This window comes from Lissotriton helveticus, chromosome 1_1, assembly GCF_964261635.1.
Source record: "Lissotriton helveticus chromosome 1_1, aLisHel1.1, whole genome shotgun sequence".
Taxonomy (NCBI): domain Eukaryota; kingdom Metazoa; phylum Chordata; class Amphibia; order Caudata; family Salamandridae; genus Lissotriton; species Lissotriton helveticus.
The window spans coordinates 310,256,159-310,278,073 of record NC_136057.1 but is presented as its reverse complement, the minus strand read 5'-3'; the positions used below and the strand labels follow the sequence as shown (position 1 = coordinate 310,278,073).

The following is a 21,915-nucleotide window of genomic DNA, read 5'->3' as shown; positions in this document are numbered from 1 at the left end:
ACAACTCAACCTTGCAATCCATCTTCTGAGGTCATAGAATTTGGGTACTTGCAGTTACCACCAGAATGTATGAACATTTTAAAGGAAGCCAGAAAACCAACCACCAGGGCGTTTTATGCAGCAAAATGGAAATTCTTTGTCCACTACTGCACTGCAAACAGTATAAACCCTTGCTCTCCATCTGAACAACTGGTATGCTATTTGTTCATTCTTCAGAACTTGCATCTACCGTACACTTAGCATATCTGCTAAACTGAAGACCTCAATCTTTTTCACATGCCAGTAATGAAAGCATTCATGGAGGCACTTAAAAGATTAATTCCACTATGTTTACCTCCTGTACCATCATGGAACCTAAACATTGTAAATGTAAATGTATTGCGACTTATATAGCGCACGTATCACCCAAAGGCATCAAGGCGCTTGCTTAGGGAACCCGTCCTGGTATTCCCCTGTGAGATACCCCGGCAGGGTATCCACAAGGTGAAAGCCAGGCATCCCGCCGCGAGGGGCCGTAGTGGAGATTAAGCAAGCTATTGCCCAGAGTCGCAGAGTGTGAACCCGTGAGTCGAGTAGGCACCGGAGCGAGAATTGTCGAGTCCGTGGAATTTTTGAGCCCGAGACCCGCCGAGGCGGGGAATCGAACCCTGGTCCATGGCCAACCTCAGCTTCCGGGTCATGGCCAATCTCAGCTTCCGGGTCTGCCGCCTCTAACCACTGAGCCACGCTTCTCCACGACGCATTGGGCAGAGTGATATTATTAAACCGATTTGAGTAGGACACAGTCACAGGCACAATGGTCAACGTGATATATGCCCAGTGATGGATAATGACGTGTCGGCGTGTTGCAAAATAAAAGTTGAGGCACGGTTGGAACAGTGATTTCTAATTTGCATTCTGACACGGTGATGCTGATCATTGTCCGGTGAAGGTGATGTGAATTCAGCAGACGACAGAATCTGGTTGGTTTCTCTGAGACGTCTGCCGAATCCTCTGACAGCTCAGACCCAGGCGAAGGAAGTAGTTCTAATAGACAAGGAGGGGCTCATCAGAACTCAAGTGCTTTTTTACACGGGGGCCAGCAAGGAACGCCACAACGAGGCAGGGACAAGAAAACCCAGCGATGGCACAACCCCCCGGGCTCCTCCACTTTTGCCTGTTATTTCTTTTCCTTTTTCCCTATCACCTCTTTATTTTTTCCATGTTTTCTTCCCTTGGAAGATAGGTACAGGATTGTGCCCTATCACTTGTTCGTGTAAACTGTGGTTCTGAAACAACTTACTTCATATTAAAACATCTGTTGCCCGGCTGGGTACACAGATTCAATTTATAGTACTGACTCTAGTCTATGAATGCATCTTGTTAAACTGTCTTCTCACTACAATTAATGTCCACAGCATTTGAACCTATACATAAATGCAAACTGCATGTTCTAACATCGAAAGTGGCTTTCTTTGACATTTTTATATCCCTAAAACCCACGTACAAATCCTAAGTTTGTCTAAAGTCATATACCCTATCCACTTAAATCAGACATTGGATTTACGCGTTTTCTTCCCGAACCAGAAACAATTGCAGAAAGGGCACTACATACACTGGATGTTAAAACAGCCCTAGTGTACTTATTTGGAAAAAAGTAAAACCTTTCGAAAAACACAACTATTTGTAGCTTTTTCAGACCCAAATAAAAAATGTATTCCATCTCCAAAGCAGGAATTGCTAGATGGATTGTTAAATGCATACAAATTTGCTACATCAAAGCAAAAAGAACAAGACTACCCACAATGCCATAGACTCGTTCCACAAGAAAAGAGGGAGCAACAATGCCTTCTTGTGAAATATCCCTCTAACGGACATCTGTACATGGACAAGCCCACAAACCTTTACCAAACTGTATTGTGTGAGCATACTTGCAAGACAACAAGCTCTAGTGGGACAAACAGTTCTACACTCATTATTTCAAACAAATGCACCGCCTGATGCCTAAAGCCCCACCGCAAGAGGAGTACTGCTTTACAGTCTGTGCATAGCACTTGTATCTGCAGCCAGCACATGCTACGAATGGGATATGTTATCTTGGAAGCATCTATTCATAGTGTGTAGTGCTGCAGATTCAGGTATTCAATGGTGTCAAATATGTACAAGAATGTACACATGTTCAACAGCAAGTGCTGAGCTACCAGACTGTCATCACTTCCCACATGGCAGGGAAAAAGTCTAACAAAGGAGCCATTGAACATGTGCATTACCTCGAGGAGGATAACATGCATAACGTTGACCATAAAAGACTTCCTTGAGAAAAACAAATTGCAGAGTCTGGGCCCAACACTAGATGGCAGGAATGTGCATAACGTGTGAATCTGCAGCACTACACGCTTCAAAAAGATGCTTACAGGGAAAGTAACATTCTTTCCTCGTCAAAGGATCTTCACTGTCAGTCCTAAACATTGGAAGCAAATCCCCAGATATTTGTGGCTACCGTCCATGTGGAATAAAAACGGGGAGCATATACCCAGTCTCTTCATCTGCCTACATGTATGTTAAACCTTTCATCTTCCTCCATGTATATTTATTTATATATTTGATAAGTGTTCTAGGGTCCCTGCACGCTTTTGGGATTATAACTCTTATAACTTTAATTAAGATGACTATGAATTAGAACGAAGGCTAAAAGTAAGTTACCACTGTCTATTCTTGTGGAATGTTGTACTTCATATCTATTGTAATGGATATATTATTTTTCCCTAGTGATGAACAGCAACTGTTTCTTTAGCAGTCACAAACCCATTTTTACTTAGTGGTGATGTATTATCATACCCCTCAATACTCCAGAGTAAATTTCGTACAGATGACGTCACTTGATGGTAATTATGTGCACTTAGTGGCACCTTCTTGACTAATATGGAAGCTTTAAAGGTTCACCTTTTCACTCTAGTCTTCTGAATGTTGCCTATTTTTCTTTCAATTAATGTTGACAAAGAGAAATTTGTTTTTGTTCCATGGGGCTTCGCTAATCTCCTGTTCTGACTGGGCGAGGACTAGAAACCTAAGAGGATGTTATTTCCTTCACACATCACTGTACTCGAATGTAAGAGTGTCAAACAAACTTGTTTTGCTCTAAATGATTGGTTCGAGTTACCATGTGTTTCACAGTTTTGTTGTTCTTGTTTTTTTGTTAATGGTCTTCTTTCCTTCTATCTTTAATTGTTTTCTGTTGATATCAGTTAAACCTCTCCACTTTCTAGCATGGAGAGGAAATAATAGGTCAAAGTAGAAAATGATGTACATCATGGAATGTTTTTTTCCTCCTTGTGTTGCAGATATTAACCAGTGAATCACCATCGCCCCCACCAGGCTTAACCAAATCAAACACAATCATCCCCATCAGTTCCACTAATCACAGTGCACGGTCACCCTTTGAGGGAGCCACAACGGAATCACAGTCACTCTTCTCTGACAATTTCCGGCATCCTAATCCTATACCCAGTGGACTTCCTCCCTTCCCTAGTTCTCCACAGACCTCCAGCGACTGGCCCACAGCCCCAGAACCACAGAGCCTTTTCACATCAGGTATGTTCATGAATGTTTTACAATTGGGCTAGTTTGTGTCCACCATTATTATTTTCTCACGCTTCCATAGGGGAAGGAAGGTCAGCAAAAGAAAATTCATACTTGCATTTCTCAGGGAAGGGTCGGGGTTGATAGAGGATCCGTTGCTAGCTATATATCCATTTACTTTTGCTAATTGTTAAAGTTCAGTTGATTTGAAGTTTAGGCGTAGTCTTACAACCCCGCATTTATTGCAGTTATGTGGGCAGATATAAATACTACATCTATATTAAACTCAATCATCAACAGGGAGCATTCAAGAATTGTCCTTTGTTTAATTTTGTCTGCTTGATTTAGCAGACATATTGTGGCATTTTAACAGTTGTCATCTTTAAGAGATTTGTGTTAGCAGATTCCAACATCTAGAGCTTCATTTTAAATACCTTCCCCGTTCATTTCTATAGCACTAACATTTGGCACTCTAACTGAGCAACAGTGTGTGGCTGTGCTGTGTCCAATATTTGTTATGGAATCATCTCACTAGAATGCTCGAAAAGCTAGAGTTTTTATTGTTTATTTTAACTTGCGAACCAAATAACTTTTTAAAAAAGCAGGCAGTTGCTGAAGTCGTAATTTTAATTGAAAGCTCTGAAATCATTATTGGACAACACCACTTTCTAAATGTTCCCCTTGCTCAGTAAATGACCCAAATACAACAGATTCTGTTATACCCTTTTTTATTGTTATTTTGTTTAGCTGGAGAACAGTGATGCCATAGCTGGAACAGTCATCGGTGCTGTCTGGTTTTTCTTGTTTACAGACTGAGATCGTCCAGTATTTGCTTCCTTTGAATGGGATTTTTTGATTGTTTCCATAGTTCTGCAGTATTTTAGCTGGGGATTCCTGGTTCTTTGAGGGGATGCACTCTACTGCTATCATCAGAATGTATACATCCATTTTTTGTGCTGTCCTCACTTGTGATGTATTTCATGACTGTAAAAAATGAGTGCAAGAAACAACTCGCCATGAAGTTCCAAAATGTTTATGGACTCATGAAGCAATGATTGCTGCTTCGCTGTCCATCTTAACTGTCTACTTTTTCTTTCTTTTTAATGCAGACTGTTTCTCGGTGTCCCCTTCATGCACCATTCACTTAAATTAATAATAAAGTATTATACAAAAGAGGATGGTCATGTTACACAAATCATTTTAAAACGGCTAGAAAATGTCATATGCCAACTATTATCAAAATATTTATTCGGCAGATTTGTATCCTCCCTAGTAGTTGGCTTTCGAAAGCAGTGAGAGCAAGAACTGAATAGCAGTGGGTGATAGCTATACTTTTAGACTCATTGTTTTCAGACAAAGGGAAAAGTGGTCTAAGAACATGCTTATTAATTGCAGCAACAAATTGACAACATTTGACCTACCGTCCACTAGTGAAACATAGTGACTTTATCGCCATGGCTGGTGGCAGAGCAGAAAAAAAGCATTCTTAACAGTGATAATGCTACACTTCTGTCAAGTTCAGATTAAAAAAAAAAAAAGATTTTTTTTATTGATCTCAAACTTCAAATAATCACAAATATTGGTATGCATACATTTCAATCTGGTTACAGCAGGTACCCATACCATAAGGGTGCACAGTAAATCAGTCAATTGTCAGGTGAGTGTCTATTGTTTCTTGACATTTCCACCTCTACGGTTGGAGATATACATAAGTCCCCTCTTTGCGCATTCCACCCACTCCATTTTGTATCCCATTTCTTAGGACATCCTCTAGATTTATACTCTATTTCTGCCATCATACGCTTATCGAGTTCAGCTGCCCAAACCTTAGCCAATGATCTTTCCGCTGCCCCCATTTCATTGCAATTGCTCTTTTCACTAAAGTGTTTCCCACAGTAGCTAGTTGCTGTTCCACTTCCGTGAGATCGGTTTGCTTCTCAAATGTTAAGAAGCCTCAGCGGTGGTGTCAGTTATCTGTTTCCCTATTGCGTCCTGCATTTGTGCCGTAACCCTATCCCTTATGGGTTGTATTTGCGGACAGTCCCATATAGTGTGATAGAAGGTTGCCTCTTGGTGACATCCGCCCAACATAGCGCATCCTATTTTCGCTACAGTAACCATGGTAAGGTACGTTCTATGTAGGATTTTTTATTGGATCAGTCTAAAATGAAGGGTAATAGCTGCTTCCCTTAGGGACATCAGTGCTGTTTGCCAGTCATAGTCTTCGATGTGTCCGATATCGGCTTGCTACCTATCTCATAGAGTGCGAAAGGGATCTGGCAGGTTGTTGCATAATTTGCGATATGTTAATGATATGGCGTTGTCTGAGATCGGCTCAGAAAGCAGCCGTTTTTCGAAGGGGGATGATTCCGGTAAATTTTCTATGTCTGGAAGTGCTTCTGTGAGTGCATGGCGGAACTGCAGATAGCAAAAAATCTCCCCATGAGCCAGTTCATATTTTTCCTGTAGTTCCCTAAATGTAAGGATTTTACCCATCTTTACTGGATGGTGTATGGTGGAGAGTCCAATTGCATCCCACTTATCAAATCCTAATTCATGACACAGGAGCCCTAATTTTTTAGAGGACGAGATGGGGGTGGCCTGAGTCCACACACCGGTCCAACTCAGATGTTTAGTCTCCTGATGCCAGATTTCCACCGTCTGAGCCATAGGGCCCAGATACCTCCCTTTCCTGATCTTCAAATATAGGGTTCCCAAGCACGCTGCTCTTCCCATCTGGTATCTGTCTAATATGTATGCTGGGTCTGTTGGAGAACGGTACAGCCATTGATTTATTACCACTAATAGCGAGTCCCAGTAATAGTTGAAGTTCAATCCCCTGGTTTTACCACCCTATAGTCAATATGTGGCTCACCTCCACTCCACAGTAATAATCAGACCTCACTTTCACTGCTTTTAAAATAAGAGTTTGGAACCTTGTAGGGGCAGTTTTTGGGAATAGACAAAAATCACGGGAGAGCCAGCATCTGTTAAAGTCCAGATTGACCGAAAAGCAAAGTAGCTGATTACCATTTTATGTGAATGTAGTAAATAAATGTGAAGCTGCAAAACAAAACCAAGGGGCAGGTGGAGCTGCCCCTGGCCCTGCAACCCCACACCTCATGTTCCGAAAACCACCCCTCCCTTTGCAACACTCTGTTTTGAGATGCTTGATCACTTTGGGGACCCATTAAGTGAAAGAGGCAAGACTAAGTGTCTCCTGTCACCTCCGGCCCAGAAAAACACTGTTTGAAAATCCTATTCAAGTCTGTGCCATATCCAAGTCAGAAAATGTATTATCTAATTTACCCACTCTTTTGCAAAGGAGTCTATGAAGAGCCACTCTTGTGCCATGGGTCTCGCTTCAGAGGAAGCCAGCTCCACTAGTTTAGGCTATATCTCCAACACCAACAACATCCTGTCTGCTGAGGTTGCACAATTGTTATTGCACAATGTTCATATGGCATATATTGCATCCACTCCGATGTGTGGTCCTGGGCCACCATGGTCTTCTCCTATTTAATGATCTCCATCGGTCAGAGACCTGTGAGATCAAACAGTTGGTCTTGACAGAAATACTAGGGCAGACTCATCTATATCCTTCTTGAGTTCCCTGAAATGTCTATCAGTTCTGAAACCATTGTCTGCACCACTTTGACCTCCGCTAAGATCCTAGGACACTTAGCCATAAGGTGGTAACTGATCTCTTTTTCAATGGGATTTCTGAGTCTTTATTTCACATAACATGCCACCTTCTTGGATAGTAGGCACTCTGCGGGTCTGGAATGCTACAGATTGACTGAGTTAAAGAGCCCTTATAGCTTCTCCAAGTAAGTGTCCTTCAGGTCCTGAGGTGAGACTCGGACCGATCGGTCTTTTCTTTTAAGGGTGATACAGTAATTGCTGATTTTAAGCCCTTTCAAACCACACTTCTCATTCCCCTGAATACCCCTGTCCTGAGTGAGAGATTAATCGAGCAGTCCGTTCTTGCCCTTTCCTAGTGATCCTCCTTCCCCCGAATTGAAGTAGTCTCTATTTTAGAAAAATGCTCTTTTCAGGGACTCGGTGGCATTGAGGTGACCAGCCTGGCCTTACTTATATTTGCTACAGTCATGCTTTTGTGTGCTATTTTTTCTCGAGTGTGCTATCCTCAGCCACTCTAAGCTAACCTTCTTCAAAACACCGGATGGGAGAGGAGGCATGGTAGCAGCAACCAACCAGTGGACTGACTCAAATACCTCAGAAGACCTCAAATGTTTATTTGTTCGCCATATCCTCGCTGTATGTCAGTACTTGAAATGGGAGTATATAATGCAGGTGTTCTTTACTACAGTACCTGTTTGCTACTGTGAAGTGCTAATACTCCGCCATTAAAATAATTTCCCACTGAGTAGTGTGAGTACTCTTTCTAATTATGGAAGTGCAGGTACTAAATACCTGATAGTACCTCCCTATTTAAGCCACTGCTGAATTTGTGAATTCTCTACATATTGTAATGACATTCCACTGTTACTTGTTTATATAATTTTGGGTTTAAACTATGTATGTATATGGCATTTCTGTAGTGAGAACCTAGTCATAAGGCAGTAGAGCAATGTACATGGTCAATGACAATCTTAACCTCAGCGTGTAATGGAGAAAGCAGAGTTGTGGGCGGGTAATGTTTTGTGATGTAGTGCTCTTTAAAGAGGTGAATCTTGAACTCTTTCCTAAATTTGAGCAGCATTGGGGCGGTCCTGATAGGTATGAGGATGTTCCAGATATTTGATCGACTACTAGCCGCAGATTCCTTAACGTAGAATTATCCCCAGGTGTGAGACTGGATCCGCAAAATTTTCTTTGCCACAGCATCTCTGCGCACCGGGGGCGGTACCACGTGACTCCCGCCTGACGTCCGCAGGCATGACGTCGGCAAGGTCACATTAGCCCACCCCGCGCTGACGTCAGTTTCCTTCTTTTCCGCATGCAACGCGGATCCGGATTGTGTCCCTGACCTGTTTTCAGGCCTGCTTTTCACGCTTTTGCGCTGAGGAACAGTGTGCGAATGCCTTCGGGTTTCAAGATGTGTACTTCTAGTACACGTCCGATGTCGGCGATGGACCCTCGCCCTATTTGTATGTGGTGTTTGGGCGAGCACCATGGCTCTCCGGACTGTGACGCTTGCCAGCACCTGAAGCCGAAGTCCCGGCGGGAGCGCCTAATAAAACTTCTTTCGGCCCGCTAGTTCAGGCCAGCCAAGTCACCGTGTCAGTCCCCTACCGCGGAAGGGTCCAGAAACCGCAGACTCAGACAACGGGATCGTCCTTCGCCGAGGCCCCAGGGGCGTCGCTCGCCCACCGGTAAGTCTTACAGCTTGTCACCGAAGCCTTGTCCCCGTCCTGCAGAGAGCACGGGTTCCTCTCAGGACATGCTGCCTCGCTCGTCGCAATCCTACTCACTGTTTCCTGGCGTCTGGGCGCTAGGGCCCAGATGGAGGCCTACGCTACTGCTCTGCAGGCTTCCTTGGCCCCTCCTCATCCTGAGACATCCGCGGATTCCTTGCCATGTGCAGGGCCTTCTGCGGAGTCGCCGGCGGCTTCAACCCGGCGTCGACTAGTTCGGCTTCAGGTGTTTGGGAGTGTGGTGTCGTCGTGCTGCAGCCCTACGGGGTTCCCCTCTTCGACCCACGGCGCCTCTGCCTCACCGCAAATCCCAGAGGGGTCCCTGTGATGTCACAGGAGGTCGCCAGGACTCCCGGTTTGTCCCAGAGTCCCCCTTGATCCTCTTGGCTATGGGGCAGTTCTGGCCTTGCTCGCTGCTTCAGGGCTGATGCCTGTTCGGCTGTTCCCTTCGCTGGTTATGTGTCCTCCTGTGGCGTGCTCTGCCTCCGGTTCATCCTCTTCTCCTTGGAAGTGGGATGGTTCTTTCTTCCTTGGTACTCCTTTGGCACGGTCTATCTCTCTGCGGTTTTCTGACGAATGTCCCTTGTACCTCTGGTAGGCTTGGGGTATCCTGGCCTTCCCTTCGCCTTGTACTTGCTTCCTTCTGCTTGGTGGGGGCTGGGAAGCCCTTCCTGTCCCCATGACACATCCCCTGTTGGGGCCCTGTGTTTCTTCCTAGCTGGGTATGGCTAGGGTATCTATTCTACATTAAGGAATCTGTGACTAGTAGTTTCTATCAGATGTACAAGTTACTTACCTTCGGTAACGGTGTATCTGGTAGAGACGATTCTAGCGGCAGATTCCTTCACGACCCGTCCTTCCTCCCCGTTCTGGGAGAACCTTCAGCTTTGTTTTTCTGCACTCGCCTCCCTCCGGGTGGCTTGTCTTCTACGAGTGTCTGCTTCACTTCCTCCCTGACAGCATGCTCCTTTCTGTTTAATTGTTCCACCCCTTCCTTGCTGGTGCAAGGCTGGTTGGTTCATGTGTACTTCTGCATCCCTACTCCCTGTTTTTTTCCGGCGTTTGGGGCCTACTTTTACTCTTCTTCCCCTATAAATTGTTTTGAGTTCTCTGAAGAAAACTGACGTCGGTGTGCCGGGCCTGGGCTTTTGTGACCTCGCTGACGTCACGCCTGCGGACGACTTTCGGGCGGAGTCACGTGGTACCGCCCCCGGCGGCCATACATGCTGTGGCAAAGAAAATTTTCTGGATCCAGTCTCACGCCTGGGGATAATTCTACGTTAAGGAATCTGCGGCTAGAATCTTCTCTACCAGATACACCGTTACCGAAGGTAAGTAACTTGTACCTTGGGTTAATAGATGGAAAAGGCCAGCTGTCTTGTTTTTTCCTTGTTTATTCTTTCTAGTTCGCAGCCTGATGGTGTTCTGTAGAATGGTGGGCCTGTTTACAAGATAGGCGGGGGTGTTGGTTGTAATGGTTTTGTAAATTATGCTACTGGTTATAAATATGGTGCAAGCTCGCAAGGAGAGCTGGTATAGTTACTTCGGGGGGTGGTGTGATCATATGTCTAAATTGCGGGTACAAAATCCTGTAAGCACTCGGACCACAGTATAGTTTACCAAATGTAGCTAACTTAACTGTGTGCACATTGTTTAAGGCAAAGAAAGGCTTGCAAAGTGCCTACAATGATCGATCAGTAATCCACACTAACCTTTGTGACTCGTGCATTGAATGGAAATTGTATTTATATAGTGGTTAGAAACCCTAGCGAGGTGGTGAAGTGCTTTATGCGAGTAGCACGGTACCTGGGAGCTCCGTTAGGGGCCAGTCCATTGGTTATTTGAGTTACTCTTGCATGCTAAAGGAACCATTCAATCCATTAGTTTCTTTGTGGTACACTTGTGTCTTAGGTGTAATCATTAGAGGAGGCCATGTGGGAAGCGAATGATTGCAGTAGATTTAGAGTAGTTTATTTACAGAAGAGGGATATAGAATGGAAGCAGGGGCACATCCAAACTAAATTAAGGAGGGAAAAAGGTAATCCTAGGATATTTTTTTCATGCTGGTTTTTAAGCAGATTAGCAGGTGGACATGTGTTCCAACTGCATGCAATTTGTGGTTGTCAACCTGTGGGAAGACCGTTTTAAATTCTGCTCTAAAGGAATCTGGCCTTTTCATTATGTGGCAGATATTTGTTTAACTACATAAAATGACCGAGCTACATGCTGTAGGGGCTGGAGAACTGGCTTCACCTGCATGGTGTATCTCTCGCCATCGGCTCTAGAAGAAGGGGTGCGGAACCACCCACGAAAATGCCAATGCTGGAGTTGAACGACCAAGAGCCCTTTACATCTTATTATCTTGTTGCATTGGCCGTGCTTCCAAAAACGGGGGTCAAATGTCAGCCAATGTCTTCTGACAAATTGCTCTATATTCTTTATCGTGGAGATTGGTGTTTAGTTTCTCCAACCGCGAAGTGACAAGACTTTGTAAAGTGAACTATTTGATAACATTTCTGGGGTACATGGAATGTGGAAGGATAGGACATCAGTTTATTTTTTATTTTTTATAAACAGAACAAAATGTAAATCCATTTAAATGAATGGCACAAGTATTTCAAATGATATCACCAGCTAAGAAAGGGCCTGTTCTTTGTAGATGTGAAGTGTGATGGAAACAAAGTGTCAGATTTACTAAGGGCTTGCGATTCCCTGGAGTCATGCAAAGTGACACTAGCCCTTAAACTGGGATTCACTAAACCATGCAAAGCCACCTTGTGTGGCTCTACGTGGTTTACTAAAGCCAAGATACCACAAGGCTGCATATTTTGCTGCCTTGCTTTACCTTCTGTCAGGGAGGCATTCCATCGGTGGATCGTGGGCGTTCCTAAGCATCCACCCATGGATTTGGGCGCATTCCCATATTTACAAAGAGTTGTAAGCCTGGGAAAGAGTCAAAATGGTACGCTTTCCAAAGCCAGACTTAATGAGGAGAAATCTTTATTTCTCCTAGTTACTTCTCTTTCCTATGTGTGATGCATTCCACATCACACAAAATTTTTTAAAACACCTTTAAGGATTGTTTTTTGCAGGAAGCTGTCCCTCCTTGCACACAAATAATACTGCTGGTAATGCAGACACCCTTGCACCATCACTGTGCAAAGGTTTCTGCGTTGGTGCTTGGCTCCACAAAGTGTCATTGCAAGGAAGCAGCAAAAATATCTTTGAAAATATGGTGCATTTCTGATGTCTCCCACGCAATGCAGCGCAGCAAACTTCCTGCTGCGTTGTGTGAAAAGTTAATAAATCTGCCCCAAAGATGTTAATGGGATTTGAAAGACCCAATCCACTTTACTTGGGGATGCACAAATAACTATTTCCTGAAAGCAAATGTTTACATGTTAGTTTTTTGCAGTATTTAGTTTTAGCAGTAAAACTGCAAGTCTCTGTAAATTTAGGGACCATTTGTATGGAAAATGTGGTGTCTGTAAATTGCATTGCGCTACCACACCATGCTTTGGTAACATTTGCGACAGTGCGCTCCAAAATGTACCACCATCTACATATCACACCCATACCACACTCCTGCTAAATGGCGTGGCTCATTTGTTACACATGTACTTTGCATGTCACTTGAATTTTTCACAATCCCTAAAGACGATTGTCGTGTAATATTGATGGCAGCACTCCCACTCTGAAAATTGTTCCAGGACCACTGCCCCTCACACCATACTCCTCTGGTCTAACCCTGCTCTCACAAGAGCCTTGCCTTTCAAGGGGATGCAGGACCATTTGCAGCACCGGTTTCTCTTCTAAATGACCGGATCGCCGAACTTGGGGCCAACTAACTTCCAGCTCCCGTGAATTCTGTCTATGGCCGCTTGGTAATCTACGAGGACTCCGATAGGGATGGGGTAGAAGACGTGGCAGTTGCCAGATGTCTGCTATAATAAAACATTATTAACAACTTGGGAATGGAAATCCAGCAATAAAGAACCAAAACATTTCTCACCAGTAACCTGCCAAACAAAAAATGAACAGGCAGTGGTCACTCAGAAGAGCCCTTGCTTTCTGGCTGCTGAGCATCACAGAAAGAATCAGTTTCTGATACCTGCATGGACTCTGTGGTGGGCTGTTGAGCTTCCATAGATTGTCCTCTGATCATGTATAACCCATCTGGTTTCTAATTTCTGTTTCTAAGAAGTTTGATCTGTGTTGTAAATGTTACTAATGTCTGTTGATATTACATCAGGGAAGGAAAAGCATAATCTTGGTGTCCTCCCTCCGGTCCCGACATAAAATTCTGAGCAGTGGTGAATTGAGGCCAGTTTACTGTAATACAGAACATAATCCCTTTAATTCTTCAATCTTGGACGTCTAGAGGAAGACTTTTTTTGGAGTTCAAAATATGCTTGTAATAAGCAGAATTTAGGGAAATCATTATTTGTCATCTCTTATACAAGAACTATCCAGAACTCCTATTGAAACTTTTCTGAACTGACAGTATTTCTTCTTGTCATCTGCTTTAAATGTTTTGGCTGCAGCGGCCCCATCTTTTTCTGGATTTGGGTATTTCTCATATTATGATTAGAGGCCTCTCTTGGGATTTGAGCAACTTCGGCTGGTCCTGCCTATTTAATTCATTTTTACTGCTATTTGCGATTTACTTTTTAAGCTGGTCCAATAATATTCCTCGAGAAAACCTTAAATTTTACTTCAGAAGAGATGTTTTCTAACTTCATAATCCGAAGACTAGCTTGGTAGGTATTTGTTTTTTGTGTTTAGTCATTAAAATGGATTCATAAGACCTGACCTAGTCAAGGATGTGCTTTCTGTAATACTTTTATGAGCATGATTACTGTAGAAAGTCAAGTCATCTGTACTAACTTACCTGTATGCCCGATCCTTTTGATGAAGACTCCAGGATATACTCTTTTATCATCGCATGCAGAGACTAGTTTTTCAGAGAACCAATGACATGGCAACTTGGTGCATCTGTAATAAGTGCTTTCTAATGTTGATGGAAATTATTTTTTTGAACTTAAATATGTTTAAAATTGTAGACCATTCACAAAACTATATTTTGCAATTGGACATTATCCAGAATTATGCAGGAGTGTCTTTTTAACTTGCTTAAAGTATCTGAAAGAAACAGGTTAGTATTAGATTCCTTACCTTAGAATATCCCCAGGCGTCAGTCTGGATCCGGAAACTTTTGCGTAGCAGTACCCCTGCGCGTCGGTAGGTGTCGTCTTCAGGCGTCCCCTGCGGCTCCGCGTCCGTCGTCGGCGTCGTGCGCCGTGATGACGTCGCTGGAGTATATAGACGCCGTCTCCGCGCGCTGACGTCAGTTCTTCTTTTTTCCGCGCCAGTTAGCGCAGATCCGAAGAGCCGTACTCCGGTCTTTTGACCAAAGTTTTTGACTTACTATCTACTCCTAAGGTGCCGGTAGGATCCCCGGGTTTAAGAATTGTCAGGTGTGACCGCACGATGTCGGTCACGGACCACCACCGACTCTGCCTCCGGTGCCTGGGCCCGGACCACGACGTGGACTCCTGCGTCGATTGCCGGGCCTTGACGAGTAAGGCTAGACGGGAGCGGTCCCGCAAGCTGCTCGAGCTCCGGGTGTCGGCCCCGCGTCGAGAGCGCTCCCGGTCCGAGGTCGAGGGAGCGGTCGCGAGAGAGGTCGCGGAGCCGCCACGAGCGCTCCGGAAGTCGTCACCATTTCTCTGGTTCCTCAGGTAAGAAACACAAGAAGTCGGGGCGTCGTCATCGTACCCCCGACGCTCGCGCGATGCAGCCGGGGGTTCGGGTTGCCCCACCCCCGCGGATCCGCGTGGGTCGCCGGCGCGGCCTGCTCCATACCCTACGGTCCCTGGGCAAGGCGCGAGGAGATAGAGGAGTTCCTCATGGCCATGAGGGCACTGTCTCCTCTGACGGGGCCTACGGCGCCTGCGGGCCCGGTGGTCCCGTCCGGGGGCCCGAGCGGTTCGGGTGCTCCTGCCCCGACGCCGTCGGGTGCTCCGGCCCCGACGCCGCCGGCGGCTCCGGCCCCGGCGCCGCTGGGCCCTTCAGGGTCGACGCCGGCTGGTCCACCGGCCTCTCCGGCGCCGATTCCATCGGGGCAACCCATGGTGCCGCCTCCGCGCGGCGCCGGCCGGCGTCGGGGCTCGGGCGCCGGCTCCGGGCGACGCCACCCCCATTCCCTCTCCGTCTCCGGACGCGGAGTCGGACCGGCGTCGTCCGACGCCGAGTCCGACACCGATGGGGCCTGTGAACCCCGAGGAGCCGGTCTACGTTGTTGACTCCGAATATGGGGAGGATGTAGAATACGGAGAGGGTTGGGAGGGGTCTGAGGACCCTCTGTCACGCGAGTGTCAGTACGACGTGGACTGGACAGGTGATATGGGTGACGCCAGTGGTCTGGACGACTCTCCTAACCCTGGTTTTGTCTCGCCTCCTACTGTGGCCTCGGAGGCTGGGGCTGCTTATTCAGTGGTGTTGATGAGGGCTGCCAAGGCCTTACACCTTGAGCTCCCCGTCGCGGTCGTGAGGCCTAACATCCTCACCGAGGTCTTCAAACCGCAGGCATGCCCGCAGGAGCCTCTGCTGCCGTTCAACGAAGCCTTGACAGACGTTCTTTTGGGCACGTGGTCCAGGCCTGCTTCAGGTTCGCCTGTTGACAGGAACGTGGCCAGACGCCACCGTCCGTGTCCGGACGACCCCAAGTTCCTGTCCACCCATCCCACCCCTGAGAGTCTGGTGATCCAGGCCTCGACTTCCCAGACCGCATTCCCGTCGGCCCCGCCCGACCGGGAATCTAAGAGGTACGACCAGTATAGGAAGAAGGTGTTCGAGGCATGTGGGCTGCTAAATTCATATCTTAGCATTAGATCGCCGCCTAGTGTTGGGTCCGGATGATCGCACATTGTTGTCCTGGAAGAGTCTTCGAAGTATCCTGAGATAGGTGGCTCCTCCCCTGGACTACAGTGCGCATGGGCATCGGCTCCATCCCCAGATTGTTTTTTTTCCGCCATTGGGTTCGGATGCGGTCTCGACTTCTCTCTGTCGAAACCGAGTAAAACTAACTTTTTAAGGCCAAAAGGCCTTGTATTTATAGCGTCGGTATTGTTTGCGCACGGTCTCGAGTTCTTCCGACTCTTGGAGTCGGATTCAGCGGAGTTTTTTCACTCTTCGGACATCGAGGCCTTCTCATCGCGACGCGACGACAACTTTCCAGCATGGAGCGGAGTCCGTTTAAGTACTGTCCGCTCTGTGGGTCCAAGTACCCACATATAGACCTGCACCCGGTCTGTAACAAATGCCTTTCACCGGACCATGACGACGGCAAGTGCAAAGCTTGCGCGCAATTAAGGTCTAAAAAGACTCTCAAGCTTCGGCGCGCGGTGCGCCTGGAGGCCAGACAAGCGGCCCCGGATCCAGAAAACATCTTCGGCGACCAAGATGAAGATGAACAGGGTCATCATCTCCAAATATCCCCACCCGAAACGGAGGTCGAGGCGGATCCGGTAGACGACGACGGAGTCGTGGGTCAAGGCCTTGAATACGTCGACGAGGTAGGGGACGTCGAAGAGAGTTATGGGGCCGCGGCAGATAGCTCGGGGGACGAGCTATGCCCCGAAGGTTTCGAAGAACACGATCGGGTCACGGGATCGCCAGTTGGCGTTACCCAAGACCCCGTACCGCAAGCCACGGCCCCGCCTTCAGGCCCGGCCATGGACATACTTGCTGGGCAGGCCGGATCGAAACCGAAACCTACGGTATCGACTACACCTAAAATGGCCGACCCGATAACGAAACCGAAACTTATGGACTCGAGCGTCCCTAAAATGGCGGCCGGCCCACAGAAAACTACTGCACCCGCCGCCGCATCGGCTCCGTCGACCTCCGGTCCACAGAAGTCGAAGAAGTCGGTCGATTCCACAGGGTCAAAATCGGCACCAGAGGAGGGATCCTCTAAAAAGGGTGGTCGGCACGGATCAACCGCTGCGACACCGTCTAAGCACGCCAAGGCCAGCGGCACGGCTCCGGTTCCGACTGGGACTCCGTTAGTCGGTCGCGTAGTGGAGACGGAGGCGACACAAGCGCACGGATCGACGGCTGGCACATCTGCGCATCGATCCAAGGACTCTGGGTCGGCGGCGACTGCATCGGCGTCCAAGACTCAAAAAGGCCACCATGACGTCGGATCCGAGGGGAAGGTCAAAACATCCTCGTCAGCGCCAAAAGCCACTGTAAGTGAAGCGTCCCCCATCGCCGCTTCGCTACAGAGAATCAGGGAAAGGGCCGCTGCTACGTCGGCTCCGTTGCCGTCGCCTCAGACGCCGAAGGACACTCCGGCAAAGCCTAAGAGTAAGCTTCTCTTCCTTCTGCCGCCGAAAGAGGCTCCGAAGGCCTTTTCTACGAAATCGACGCCAAAGACGTCGGATTCTTCTACGGCAGGGGTACCTTCAGGTCGAGAACTCGGATCAGAGGACGATTCTGAGCACTTCATCGACGCCAACACAGGCAAATTAACCCTATACAAAAGGAGGATCACTTCAGAGCCTCTGGACTCCTATGTCATCCCACTAAAGAAGAAAAGGGTTCCTCAGGACGTTTCTAACCTCATTGAACCTATCCAGCCTCCTCCAAGAAGAAGCCCTACTCCCTCACCAGAACACTCTGAGGGTGAGGGATATGATGAGGATGACCAATACACCTTCCCCATCAATGAACCAGATGCACATCCTGATGCATATGATGACATTGGTGACCAAGGCACCCAAAGTGTGGGGCAAGACCCACAACCTTTCAGTGCACGGGCATCCCCAACAGAGGATTCTGCAGGTTTTCATGCACTCATTGAGAGGGCAGCTGCTAATCATGATGTGGACATGCATGCTGACCCAGTGGAAGAGGATTTTCTCTTTGACACTTTTTCAGTCTCTGAAAGAACTGTGAAAACGCTGCCTATGCTCAAGGGAGTCCTCAAGCATGCAGCTGACATCTTTAAAGAACCTACCAGAGCGAGAGTGGTCAATCCACGTATCGAGAAAGTACAGACCAGCACCTGCAGACCCTGCATACATTCGGGGACAGTTGCCACTGGACTCTCTTGTGGTCGCAAATGCCAGAAAACGGGCCAACTCCCAGACGACGGGTGAAGCTCCTCCCCCAGACAAGGAGTCCAAGGTGCTAGAGGCAGGGGGCAGAAGAGTGGCGGCACAAGCTGCCAACTTTTGGCGTATTGCAAATACACAAGCACTCTTAGCACGTTACGATAGGGCGCATTACGACACCCTAGAGCAGATTGTAGAACACCTGCCTCCTAAGTTTCAAGAGGGCACCAAACTGCTTATCGAGGAAGGGAAACTGATCTCCAACGCAGCCATCAAGTGTGCACTTGACGCCGCAGACACAGCAGCTAGGGCGATCAACACTAGCGTCATGTTGAGACGACAAGCTTGGCTCCGCATATCAGGGTTTAAACCTGATATTCAGACAACCATACTTAATCAGCCAGTCAATCCTGATAGACTGTTTGGTCCAGATGTTGACACCACCCTCGAAAAGATAAAGAAGGACACAGAAACTGCTAAGTCCATGGGGGCCCTACAATCACAACAGTTTCGTGGCAATAATTTTCGTCGCTCAGGTGCACGTGGAGTCACCAGAGGACAAATGGGTCAACAATCGCAATTCTCAAGAGGTGGAGCACAATCCTCGTTCACAAAACAGAACAAGGGAGGTTACAGAAATAACAGCAACAGAGGTCGCGGCAGAGGAAACAACAACTCCCGCTCCTCTACCCCAAGCAAACAGTGACTCTCTGTCACTGCCCCCCGACCACTTAACACCTGTCGGGGGGAGACTGCAGCACTTCCTGCCCGTCTGGAGAAACATCACCACAGACAGGTGGGTGCGACAACTAGTCCAGTATGGTTATTGCCTAGAGTTGAAATCCACTCCACCCAACATTCCGCCAAGGCAAAGGCCTATGTCCGCAGAGCACTTGCACTTATTGCAGCAGGAAGTAGTGGCGATGCTGCACAAAGGCGCAATCGAGCTCGTGCCGGTGGGAGAGGAAGGCACAGGGGTATATTCCCTGTACTTCCTTATTCCAAAGAAGGACAGATCTCTCAGACCCATTCTAGATCTACGTCCCCTCAACCTGTACATACTATCAGAACATTTCCATATGCTTACACTGCAACAGATTCTTCCCTTGTTAAACCAAGGGGACTTCTTAGCAACCTTAGATCTCAAGGATGCTTATTTCCACATTCCACTACACCCGTCCCACAGGAAATACCTCAGGTTCACTATTCAAGGCAAGCATTACCAGTTCAAGGTCCTACCCTTCGGAGTCACCACAGCCCCAAGGGTGTTTACCAAGTGTCTGGCGACAGTAGCAGCGCACCTCAGGAGGCAGAACATCCATGTCTACCCCTACCTGGACGACTGGCTCGTTCAAGCCAAGTCGGAACAACAGTGCGCCGCGGACATGTCGACCACCATTCACCTCCTTCACAATCTAGGTTTCTCGTTGAACTACCCAAAGTCGCATCTTCAGCCGGCACATGTCCGGCAGTTTCTAGGTGCGACGATCAATACCCTGACGGCCATGGCTCAACCAAACCAAGTCAGGATAGACAGCATGCAGTCTCTAATCCAGAAGTTCAGACCACAACACTCGCTTCCAGCGAGAGTGTTCATGCAGTTGATAGGCATGATGGCCTCCTGCATCTTCATAGTCCCTCACGCACGGTTACATATGCGCCCGCTCCAGGAGTGCTTAGCAAATCAGTGGACACAGGCTCAGGGACAATTGACAGACCTAGTGTTGGTTACCAGTCGGGCATACGACTCTCTGCATTGGTGGACTCCACACAACCTTTGCAAGGGCCGACTGTTCCAAGAGCCAGTGCCACAGATTATCCTGACAACGGACGCATCTCTCCAGGGATGGGGAGCTCATCTGCTCACTTACACAGTGCAGGGACTATGGACGACGCAACAACAGAGGATGCACATCAATTATCTGGAACTGATGGCAATCTTCATGGCGATCATGTCCTTCATTGTACATCTGTGCAACAAGGTGGTGTTAGTCCGGACGGACAACATGACCGCGATGTACTACATTCAAAAGCAGGGAGGCACCCACTCGCCACAGCTGTCTCATCTGGCTCAGAGCATGTGGAAGTGGGCCATTCAGAGGAACATTTTCCTCATGGCAGAACACCTCCCGGGAAAGGACAATCAGATGGCGGATCTGCTCAGCAGGTACAGCCATCACATGCACGAGTGGGAGATACACCCATCTGTCCTCCACCCGTACTTCCAGCAGTGGGGTCATCCGGAGATAGACCTGTTTGCCACAAAAGAAAACGCAAAATGCCAACACTTTGCCGCCAGGTTCCCTCACCCACAGTCGCAGGGGAATGCGATATGGATGAACTGGTCAGGCAAATTTGCGTACGCTTTTCCGCCAGCCCCTCTGATACCGCTGGTGGCAAGAAAGCTAAGGCAGCACGCGATGACTCTCATCCTAGTTGCTCCAACGTGGGCGCGCCAAGCATGGTACACCACGTTCCTCGAACTCTCGGTGGTGCCGCACCAAAGACTGCGCCTCACGCCCAGACTTTTGACGCAGAACCATGGAGAAATTCAGCATCCAGATCCGCAACAGCTCAACCTGGCGATCTGGCTCCTGAAGTCCTAGAGTTTGGATACCTTAACCTACCTCCGGAATGCATGGACATCATCAAGGAGGCTAGGAAGCCAACTACCAGAGCATGCTATGCTGCGAAATGGAAGCGTTTTGTCATTTACTGTACAGCCAATGACATCAACCCGCTAGATGCATCTATCCCTAACATCATTTGCTATCTGTTGCATCTTTACAAGTGCAATCTAGCGTACACTTCCATTCGGATACATCTATCCGCCATAGCGGCTTATCTTCAGAACAGGCAGCATCTCTCTGTCTTCAGAGTGCCTGCCATTAAAGCTTTCCTTGAAGGTCTGAAACGAGTCATTCCCCCAAGAACACCACCAGCTCCGGTGTGGAACCTCAATGTGGTCCTCACCAGACTGATGGGACCACCTTTTGAGCCACTGCACTCGTGTGAACTCCAGTTCCTAACGTGGAAAGTAGCTTTCCTAATAGCTATTACGTCACTGAGGCGTGTTAGTGAGCTACAAGCGCTCACAATCCAAGAGCCTTTCATTCAGATTCATCCAAATAGGGTAGTGCTACGCACTAACCCCAAATTCCTTCCGAAGGTGGTGTCACAGTTTCATCTCAACCAAACTATTGACTTGCCGGCATTCTTCCAAAACCCACAAACGGTAGCGGAAAGAATGCTCCATACCTTAGGTGTACGGAGGGCGTTGATGTACTACATAGACAGGACACAACCCTTTAGAAAGACAAAACAACTTTTTGTTGCCTTCGCACCACAACACAAAGGCAACCCTATTTCCAAAGCAGGAATAGCCAGGTGGATTGTTAAGTGCATCCAAATATGTTATCAAAAGGCCAAGCGCACTCTAACGATGCCCCCAAGGGCGCACTCCACACGCAAATTGGGGGCATCCATGGCTTTCCTAGGGAACATTCCTTTAGAGGACATTTGCAGAGCAGCCACGTGGGTTACACCACATACCTTTACAAAACACTACTGTGTTGATGTGCATTCCAAGCAGCAAGCTGCTGTAGGACAGGCTGTTCTCAAGACACTCTTTCAGGTTTCTGCAGCTGGCACGGGCAACCGCCGCTGATGGAGGGACTGCTATGTATTCTATGCTAAGATATGAATTTAGCAGCCCACATGCCTCGAACTGAATATGCTACTTACCAGTATGCATCTGTTCTTGGCATGTAGGGCTGCTAACATTCATATCGCCCACCCTCCTCCCCGGTGCCTGTTGCAGCTGCAGATATACTATTGTATTCAGTCATTAGCAT

At 47.6% G+C, this 21,915-nt stretch overlaps 1 protein-coding gene across 9 annotated transcripts in view; it reads left to right on the top strand.

Moving 5' to 3' along the window:
* CNOT4 (CCR4-NOT transcription complex subunit 4) overlaps positions 1–21,915 on the top strand; it is a 681,024-nt gene that overhangs the window by 409,283 nt on the left and 249,826 nt on the right. For all 9 annotated transcript variants that reach the window (XM_078671728.1, XM_078671694.1, XM_078671703.1 and 6 more), the window contains one exon: positions 3,321–3,570. In XM_078671728.1, coding sequence (XP_078527854.1) covers positions 3,321–3,570 — 250 coding nt within the window. The remainder of the gene's footprint in view (positions 1–3,320; positions 3,571–21,915) is intronic.